This window comes from Brachycentrus maculatus, unplaced genomic scaffold, assembly GCF_059751285.1.
Source record: "Brachycentrus maculatus isolate JH-2025_06_01 unplaced genomic scaffold, ASM5975128v1 h1tg000301l, whole genome shotgun sequence".
Lineage (NCBI taxonomy): Eukaryota > Metazoa > Arthropoda > Insecta > Trichoptera > Brachycentridae > Brachycentrus > Brachycentrus maculatus.
Genome location: NW_028281052.1, coordinates 13,484 through 25,000, shown reverse-complemented (window position 1 = coordinate 25,000; position 11,517 = coordinate 13,484). Strand labels below are relative to the sequence as shown.

The following is an 11,517-nucleotide window of genomic DNA, read 5'->3' as shown; positions in this document are numbered from 1 at the left end:
AAAACTAGACATTTTAATAAAGTTTCAATTAAATATTTATAGTGATTATAAAACAAAGTTCTATTTTCATTATAAAACACATTTTGATATTTTTCCGATTTCTGTTCCTAAAATTTCTGCACAGTAGGTTTTTGTGTGTGTTCTCCACTTTACGTATGCGTACGCAGCTTTATACTGTTTTAGGGTGGTTACATTAATTGTTATTTGGGGTTACTATGCAATGAATAATAAAAATAACATGTAGGATTTTTACGGAGTGTGCGGAAGTTTTTAGTGAGAGTATTTCAATGTTTTTTAATTAAAATATAACCTGATGATGACAAGGTTCTCGTCGAAACCGTTAAATTTAGGTTAAATTGTATTAATGAAAACAGATTAAAACTAAGTTATTTAATTTTATAAAGTTGATAAAATGTGCCGCAAAGTATCTGCGGAAAACATTCAAGAAAATACATTTTGTTTAATGACGTCAGTGCACGTATTAATTGAACAGCCCTCGTGTATATAAATATACAAGCACACCAGTTGAGATCCTTATGTGAGATAAGATTATTTTTAGTTCTGTACTTCAATAAAAAGCATCATTGACCCTTGAAAATACATCCGGAAACATGTCCAATTCATCTCGTACTGGTAATTACGTGAGTGTGGAAACGATTAAATGATTAATACTTTTAATTAGTTAAGGACATTACTAATCACATATGAGGATATAAGTTATGTCGAAAATTTATGTTTATTAATCAAATTTAATTTAAAAATACTTGATCTTGAATTCGTTCATTTAATCAAAAAGCCATATTTGTAAAGAAAAAATAATTAATTATTATATTCAATCAATTATAAGTACATATATTTTTTGACATTGACTCAGAAATTTTGTATAAGTAGACTCGTTAGACCACACTGTCCTGACATACGCTCCTAACTTCCTTCACATACATTGTACATCTAGTCATTCCCTCCAATTACGCAGACTTTTGTATAAGTAGACTCGTTAGACCACACTGTCCTGACATACGCTCCTAACTTCCTTCACATACATTGTACATCTAGTCATTCCCTCCGATTACGCAGACTTTTGTATAAGTAGACTCGTTAGACCACACTGTCCTGACATACGCTCCTAACTTCCTTCACATACATTGTACATCTAGTCATTCCCTCCGATTACGCAGACTTTTGACACCACCAGATTTTAGGTTCTGATTGATCTGGTCGTGCCAATTCATTTCCGGCCAACATCGTTCTGTTCTCTCGATCACATTCGCCAAATGTGAATTCTTAGTTGCTCTCTCGTTGTACATTTTCTCCACATGTCCATACAACTTTAATGAACTCTTATTAATCTTTTAAATTATCCTAGTTTAGCGTTCATTTCCTTTGAATATCTTTATTTTTAATACATAATTGTCGTGTCGACAAACGTGTCGTCGTGAAGAGAGGAAAAAAAACAAAAATAATTTTGTATGATTTTTTAAATAATGTAATAAGTATGTGGCTTAGTACAGATAGTATTTAAAAAAAAATCACGGGCAATGCCAAGTTACAATGAAAGCCAAAATGTGTACATATATATATATATATATATATATATATATATATATATATATATATATATATATATTTATATATATATATATATATATATATATATATATATATATATATATATATATATATATATATATATATATATATATATATATAAATATATATATATATATATTTATATATATATATATATATATATATATATATATATATATATATATATATATATATATATATATATATATATATATATATATATATATATATATATATATATATATATATATATAATATGTATATATATATATATATATTTATATATATATATATATATATATATATATATATATATATATGTATATATATATATATATATATATATATATATATATATATATATATATAATATATATATATATATATATATATATATATATATATTTATATATATATATATTATATATATATATATATATATATATATATATATATATATATATATATATATATATATATATAATATATATATATATATATATATATATATATATATATATAATATATATATATTTATATATATATATATATATATATATATATATATATATATATATTGTATATATATAAATGAACATTTTAATTTGTGATTTTTTGATCGATAAAAAGTAATTTCCTGTAAATTAAATAGTTGATTGTCATGAAACGAAAATTCAGCCTAATGAGAAACATTTAACTGTTAGTAAACTAATAACCATAACGTAACATCATCTGGCGTCTTGGGCCGAGAGGAATGTTGAAGAATCCTATAAAACTAGTTTTCATTTAATTGAATTACTCCCGTACAAATTGATCGCCGAAACTAGCCTTGATTTATGACATCTCAGTCTCGCATATTGAGAGATTTTTTGGTTGACATCTCAACATAGATAAAGAAAAATATGGAAGTCTGGGCATTTACGGGGCTTAAGACCGCCATAGGCTTGTTTTAAGTGATCACTTTACATAGTGTAACATTTTATTTATTGTTTCGGCATTTAATTTGTGGCAAGACATGTTACAATGAGGAAACACTTGTTTTTATTCCACTTGAGTTAATTAATGACTACTAGTTTCGGAAGCTAAACACGTCCATCGTCAGGTGTGAATAAACTAAAATATAAAATAAAAAAAACTGTTCTATAAATAAGGAGAGGGGTATGTTAGGGGGAGGGGGTTAGTCAAGGGGCGGAGTATGAAAAAAAAGGAAAAATGGAAAGCAAAGGTGAAGAATTTTAGAAATAATTGTTGTAGTGTAACATTCACTAGTTGTACCCATGATTGACGACCACAGTCCCCAAGTTCTTGGTGCTTCTAGATATATTGATCAAACTCGAAGCATAGCGTTTGAATTTAATATAATTTTACTAGAAACATCTATGGTGGGATGAGAGAAGCTTTTTATTATGCAGAAACTCTTTAATTTGTATGTGAGGTCAGAATCCTGGATTATATTAACGTACTCGAGAGACGCTAGAAAATACAGTTTTAATTTTTTTTTATTTAAGCCTATATTTAGAGTAGCTTATTTATTTACAATATTTTTAGTATATTCTTGGTCACAAATCTGGATCATGTCCAATTAGAAGTTATTTTTTTACATGATTTGAATAATATTTTATTTATTTTTTCGGTATTCACTTTGTGGTAAGATATGATGAAATTGTAAAAGAATAATACTTGTTTTTTTACCACTTGAGTTTATATTATTATTACGACAAGTTTCGGAAGGTATGCTTCCATCTTCATGTCTTAATGTAAACTGTAAAGATGGAAGCATAGCTTCCGAAACTAGTTTTCATAATAAAATAAATTCATGTGGTAAAAAATAAGCGTTTTTCTTTTACAACAAGTATGTTGATGTAAAATAATAAATAATATTAAAGATGAATGAATATAAAATAAATTAATTAAAAAAAAAGTGGATTTTTAAATGTTTTTCTTAAATAACATGTGGCACATTTTATAAACTTTATAAAATAATAATTTAGACAATTTAGAAATTAAAAAGCAATGAAATAAAATTAAAACATTATCAATAAAATAAATTGAATTTGTGTCAAATCCCTATTTTTAATATTTACCTTTTATTATTCCTAGAAATAATATAAATAAAACTCCACACCCTCACCCCCCCTTAATCCTGCCTACTCACCTAACTATGAATATTTCAAGATTTTAGATTTAGTATATGTTTAACCCTGATGATGGCAAGGTTTTCGTCGAAATCAGTTAGAGAAAAGTATCAATAAAAAGTGTTTAAAAACAAAATTTTATTTTATAAAGTTAAAAAAATTAAGTGGTAGTCATTTTTCGAAAAACTGTTCACCTGTCGAAGTAGATCCTCTATCTCTCAACACGTCATTCGTAGATTGATTTTTTTCACGAAGCTCGTTCTTTAATGAGTACATCATTTGCATATCTGACGAATGTATGTATTTAGAAAAAGAGGCTTGTTTACTTTTGTCACCATTAGGAAAAGACAAGCGGCTTGTGTTTAAAAGTAACGTGTAATCACTGGCAGCTTACTGGTATAGTCTCCTCGCGTTATAAAGAACAGTCGAGGATTTCATGAAGAAAATAGCAATACAGCTAGTTTCGTTGATGTATTTTGTACTTATTTATACTTTATATATATATATATATATATATATATATATATATATATATGTATATATATATAATATATATATATATATATATATATATATATATATATATATATATATATATATATATATATATATATATATATATACATAGGCAGTGAAAGTGATTAGTAGTTAGTAAGTTCAGTTAGTCAGCTAGATCCGATTACAACCCGACGTTGGCCGGTGAATAGACGCCTCCACAACCCCAGTACAGCAGACAGATACGGAACAGTCCCATACACAAAACACATAAACGCTCGAAAAAAAAAACACACACACACATATCGTAGTCGTACAGGAGAAAGTGACCCACTATCAAAAGGTAAAATGTTCAGGAGGGCCATTTAAGTCACCTTTGCTTGGCAAGAAAATAACCATAAATGCTGTTAGTCATTTTTAACAAGTCAATATATTATATTTCCAAGTTTCAAATTATTTGGGATTTTTTTCAGGGCAATATTAAGCTAGTATGATATCAAATAGTCAATAATCATGTAATTGTAAAAAAATGCGTGTGTGTATTGTTATTAAAAAATATATATGTCTTTTATGGATTATTTTCGACATATGGAATACTTCATACGACATCTCTGTTTAAATCTCCTTACGCGAGCGAGCTATACTGTATATATATATATGTAGAATAGCAGGTACGGACGCTGCTTACATATACGTATGTTATTAGTATGTCCCACGGAAAGGCCAAGGTCAATTTTCCGTGATCTCAGAGTGATAGTGTTGACAATAGTTACTTTCGGCCATCTAACAAAAGAATACCTGATATGGTATATAAAGCTGTGGGGTCATTCTAAAAAACTAAAAAAAAAACGATGTAAGATGGATGTACGAATAGTGAAATAAGGAAGGAATGCAAAGCTGAGATAAGCATTATCGATAAAATTATGTGTTGAGATGGTTTGGACATGTAGAACGAATGAGTGAGGAAAGAACGGTAAAACAAATGTATGAGGCGAATGTTAGCGGGAAAAGAAGCAGAGGAAGACCGAGAAAAACATGGCACGATCAGGTATGCCAAATACTTGAAAGTGGTCAAGTTAGGAGTCGTAACAATCGGCCGGTATGTATGGGGAGATGCATGAACGTGGAAGAGGCGAAGAATGTTTGCAAGGACAGAGTGGTGTGGCGCTCTATTCTCTCTGCCTACCCCTGCGGGGAAGCTGCGTGATGGTTAGTTAGTTAGGGGTCATTCTAATAAAACAAATATGAAAATGGTACAAAATCTGCAAAACTCCGTAATAAAAATATCAGTAAAAACGATTTTTATACAATCTTCAGAATTTTATTTAATATTCACATTTATTTAAAAATATCGCTTATTGAAGATTGAAATGAATTTAAAAAAAGGCAAAATATAATTCTATTTCATAAACATCAATTTGAATGTGTCCAAATATAAGAGTTATTCTTCATATTATTTAAGGACATCTTAACAAAGATGAAGAAGAAAATGGATGTCTGGGCATTTACGGAGTCTAAATGTCCAGACTTCCATATTTTTGATCATCTTTGTTGAGATGTCAAAAAATGATATGAAAAATAACTTTTTTTATTAGAGATAATCCAGATTTGTGAACAAGTGTTTGGACACACTCAAAATGTTTAAAATAAATTAACTTATCAAACTACTATAAGCTAGAATAATAAAAATAAAAATGACATTTTCTGGCGTTTCTCATGTAGGTATCCCTGAGTACTGATTCGGACTTATTTTTGGTGCTTACCAGATATAAAATATTTATTAAATAAAATGATTTTTTTTTTGTATTCATTTCAGACGCCAATATTTTTTTATTTGACATTTATACGAGATAAAAAACCTTATACTTAAAGTAAATACCTTTCAAGATACTGTTTCTATCCGGATATTCTTTCTGCAAAGCATCGTAATCGCCAAAGGGTAAACAAAATTTGTTTAAATAAATAGTAAGTTCATAATAAGTATGTTTTGCTGGAAAAGGGTCGTTGCAATGTATGTTGCAAGTAGGTAATTATTTTTACAAAGTCTTTGTTGATTTATAGTGTGAAAAAAATTCAAAGTGTGCTCTACAACAAACCTTTCTTTATTATTTTTTGACATCTCATCAAAGATGAAGAAGAATATGGAAGTCTGGGCATTTACGGGGCTGACGACCGTCATCGGCTGGTTTAAGTGATCACTTTACACACGTGTAACATTCACCAATTCTACCCATTATTGACAACCACACTACTCAAATTCTTGGAAGTTCTTTATATATGAACCAATTTAGAAACCTTGTTCTTGAATCACTAGAACTTCACTAGAGACATCTATTGGTGAGATGTAAAGAAGCTTTTTACTAAGCAGAAACTCTTATATTAGTATGTGAGGTCCAAATCCTGGATTATAATCACACACATGAGAAACGCCAGAAAATACCATTTTCATTTTTCGGGGGTCTTTAGCCCCGTAAATGCCAAGACTTCCATATTCTTCTTCATCTTTGATGAGATGTCAAAAAATAATATGAAAATAACTCCTGTAATTGGAGATAATCCAGATTTTGTGAACAAGTATTTGGACACACTCAAAATGTTGTAAACCTTTCTATTTTTAACATTACGTTTTGAGATTTCGAGTAAGTGTTTGATTCATGGCCATTATCAAAACTTTACCAAATATATAAATATAGGAAATAGAGAATAAAGGTGTGGTTTTAGCTAACAGGTAAGTTATCGTAATTTAAATTTCTCACAATACCTTTTGATTTATTACTCGTGATCACAAATTTTAAGTAATATGTTTAAAAAATATGACGTGAAATTTTCACGAGTAATACAAACAAAACTCTTTTTCTTGGATGTTTTTCGCAGATACTTTGTGGCACATTTTATAAACTTTATAAAATAAAACAACTTTGTTTCAACCGTTTATTATTGGACACTTTTTCCAACCGGCTTTGACAAGAACCTTCTATCATCAAGGTTTATGTACTAATTCTAAAACATTGAAATACCTACTCATAGTTAGGTTACAGTTAATAACCCTTCCCTTATGATGCCAAAAACTTCCGCGCACTCCGTACACCATATGAAAATGTGATTTAAAAAACGGGAAAAACGTATTCGCTGCGGAATGCTCAATAAAAGCAATATAAAATCAATACCAGTTGAGTTTTATTATAGACTACATGTTTCAGAAGTTAAACTTCCATCATTCAGGTCATTATAATAACTAAAAAATAAAATATAAAATTGTTCTATTAATAAGGAGAGGGGAAAGTAACGGGAAGGGGTTAGTCAAGAGGCGGAGTTTGAAAACAAAGGAAAAATGGAAAGCAAAGGCGAAGAATTTAGAAACAATATATTATTTAATAAATTATTATTAGAATTTAGGTTTTTTTTGGATTTCTAAATTTTCAAGATAATTCATAATTTGGCCTTTATATGGAACAAGGTGTAATAATTTTAATTTATGAGAGTGAAATGAGTGATTAGTATCTAATATGTGGTTTGCAAATTCTTTAATTGAGTCTTTAAATAATTACGTCAAACCTGGGGTTAATGACAATTACGTTGTTTTTTAATGAATTAATTGAGTTATTTAATACAAACTTTGAATAAACTTTTAAGTATAGTATTGATCGAATTTTATTTTTGTGTTTTGGACAGCCCTGATGTATTGCATTAAAAAATAAGATGAAATAAACAGTCATTGGTCTTCCTTATCAATAAATGAATTAAAATATTTTACCAAATACATCAATAAGTCGGTAATTTGATAAGCGAGTATTGAAAAAACACATTTTAATTGAGCTATTTCTGCACAAACCTTGAATACACGCCGAAGTGCAGTAGTGATTGATGCGTTTGTTAAGTTTTTTACGTTATAAGAGATATGTTAATTCAATTTCCTATATAAATTATTGCCAAACGTGTTAATAGTTAAGGATTCAATTTATCAATATCTTTCTAATATGAAAATCTAAAAAAAAAAGCATTTTTTTAATGTTAATAAATTATTGAAATATCTTATTTCATTTTATGCTTGCTGTACTTGCTGTGGTTCAGTCTAATTAAAAGGAAAATAAATAAGATAGAAAGCACACATTTCAGCCAACACTTATCTAACATATTATTAGATTAAAACCAATATTTTTAGCTTTTCCACTTAATTTTTATTTGACCAGCGACCGGGTTTCGCTGGACCGGGTCTGGGACCCAGTCTGATGATGTCGGTAACGACGAAACCCGGTCGCTGGTCAAATAAAAATAAAGTGGAAAAGCTAAAAGTATTGGTTTTATTCTAATAATATATTAAAATGCAATTTCATCACTAAGTGTCAGAGGATAATATAAAACTTATCTAACATATAACTAACTAATAACTAAATTTCACTTGAAATTTGTGTATTTGTTGTATTTATAACTACTTATAATTGTGATTATAACGAGTGTATTTATTAGGAGCTTTGTTAATATTCAACATTTCAAAATTGATATTAATGTTTTTTTCAAAAAAAAAATATATTAATTTGGGAATTGTTTACATTTTAAAGTTTATTCACTTATTTAAACTAAACTGAAATAAAAAAAAATATTGTGTAAATTTTTATTTAGGATTATTTTAACTTCTAAGATATTTGATATCGTATGTTCAAAATAGGTCTTTATAGTAGCGACCGCACTTTATTCATTGGATGAGTAGATTTATTAAAAAAAAAATAATAAATTGACGATATACATATTATTGTGAGGAACAGTAAAAAAAATACATGTTTTTTAAAATACATTTGAAATCTTTCGATTTGATAAGAATATTTGTTAAAGTTTATACGAATGTAGGGATGAAAAATAAATGATATTTTTTTACTTACCGTTAATTTGAACATTTTAAGTTTACTTATTTTTATTAATTTAAAGCAAGAAAACCACTTTTTTTATTATTTACAAATCACTGAACTTTGTTGAATATAACATAATATTTTTTTAAAATTATATATGTCCTAAGGATGATAGTTAAGAATTATGTTATAATATTTTAAAAACATATAAATCTATGTTATTTTTACACTATGGCAGTAAATTTGACATTCAATTCGGAACGTTGCGTCCGAAGCGTAAAATAATTATGGGTTTGGTAAATACTTGATCCTAACTTATATGAGTTGTATAATTGTTAGTGGACCGAAGCCTCATCCGCGTTTCGATATGCACACCGGGTCAAAGAGTCAATGCTAGCACACCTATCAAACTAACACCGGTAACAGAATCCCAGATCCTTTCGAATCCGTGCCTGAAAATTACTTGCGACTTGTATTCTTCTTCAAGATCAAATGGTGCCCGAATGTCTTGTTGAAATATGTTTCTAAAACCGATACATCACTTTGTCCCTTCGGACACCTTTCTTTTTTTCAATTGCAGTAAAATATATCATGTCCTTTCTTCGTGTACCATGAATATATAATATTTTTTATTCGGCTTTACACTATAAGGAGGAAAATAAATCTGTGTCTTGTATCCTTATTGAAGAAGAATCACGCATCCTTAAACTTTATACAGGGTGCAGCAAAACATAGTAAGAGTCAAAATAATTGTATACATTTAAAGAAATATATGTATGAAATAACAATATTATGAGTTTATCCAAATCTGTTGACAAATCTGGGTTTGTCTACTTAGGAGTTATTTTAAACTCATATCTCAACAAAGATGGAGAAGAATATGGAATTTTGGGTACCCATTTAGATGGATTACGATCTGTTAAAGGTTGGTTAAAGTGATCATTTTGTACACGTGTAACATTCACCATTCTACCCATGTTTAATAACCGAGAAAGAACGCTGATTGGATATTGCAGACTCCACAAATACCTTGCAAGAATGAGTTTCACACTTACAAATGTCGATCTAGGAGAGCTTGAAACGATGCAGGTAGCTCATGGTACATATGTGTCGCCTACTTTCAAAATCCGCCAGATCCAATTTTATAAGATTTTTAAATAAGTACTCTATCGGAGTGCCAAATGTGGGTTTTATCGTTGAAAATATTTGTATAAGTACTTGAAAACCCTGCAAAAAATCATAAAAACAGCGTTGTATTTCAAAATTCCTCTATATTCATGAAACTTGCCTTCTGACCCATATCGGCCAATCAGAGAGCGGGGATAGGTAAAAAATTATGATGACGTCATTATCGGTTTGTGTCTCGGTTTTTTTTTTTAAACCGAAAAATGGGAAAATTCTCTATTTCATAATATTTTACGTAAAGATAGGCAAATCTTTGAAGTATAAATGCTACCCGGAGAATTTTGAATTTTTTGTAAAATCGACTTACATGGATCTGGCGGATTTTGAAAGTAGGCGACACATATATAGAACCCACCGTGACCCGTTAGGACCCGCAAGTAAGGTAAGGCGCCGTTATATAAGTAGGGGAAAGACCAAGGTCAATGAATCGCGGAACAAAAGTGGAACTGGGCAGGTCATATGGCACATATGTCCGAAGATAGATGTACGAAAAAGGTGCTTGACTGGAGGCCTACAGCAGGACGCCCAACCGTGGGTAGGCCCCAGACAAGATGGTCTGATGACATTAACTCGAATAAGAACATTGGACATTGCAGAATCAACAAACCCCTTGCAATAATGAGTCTTGCAGACAAACCAAGGTCCTGGCTCATTAGTTACTCATTGACAATGGTACACATCTTATGTGAATGTATCACCCTGTATCATACAAAAAGCTACATCCTTGAAAGACACGTAACCTAACCAAACCCAAGGATATGAAAGCGCGCTGGCTGCACTCGCTAACCAGATTAATAATTTATCATAATAAATTATACAGGAGGCAGTGACATCTGGAGTCTTGAAAAGCACTGACCCTAAACAGGTATTGAAATAAGAAGGGTCAGAGGATATTAATCATGGAATCTGTGGTCAAGCGTTTATTCTATAACCTGGTACAACTATGTAGAGTCTGATGCCTCATTGATGCTTGAGCACCAAAGACTGGAACACAAAAAATATGCGTAAGACTCATACACGTTGGAAATAAAACTTTGCAGGTTCCAGAAACACAATGCCAATTCTTAGATGGTCAGCTGGAGTGTCCCTTAGAGACAAAATAAAGTGTTCACGAATTTGAGGAAAGTAAGGTAGAGGAAAGGCAATTGATATGGTATAGGCACATAGGACGAAGATAACCTGAACATATTGTAAACCAGGCGATTGCCATGGATCTTCCTCGAAAGACATCAAGAAGAAGACCAATAAATTCATGCTGCAGAAAGCTA

General features: G+C 29.7%; 1 protein-coding gene across 1 annotated transcript in view; it reads right to left on the bottom strand.

Moving 5' to 3' along the window:
- l(3)mbn (lethal (3) malignant blood neoplasm) overlaps positions 1-9,353 on the bottom strand; it is a 30,847-nt gene extending 21,494 nt beyond the window's left edge. Inside the window, exon 1 of the mRNA XM_088267617.1 lies at positions 9,098-9,353. Coding sequence (XP_088123743.1) covers positions 9,098-9,112 — 15 coding nt within the window. The 5' untranslated portion in view covers positions 9,113-9,353. The remainder of the gene's footprint in view (positions 1-9,097) is intronic.
- Between the last annotated feature and the right edge of the window lie 2,164 nt (positions 9,354-11,517).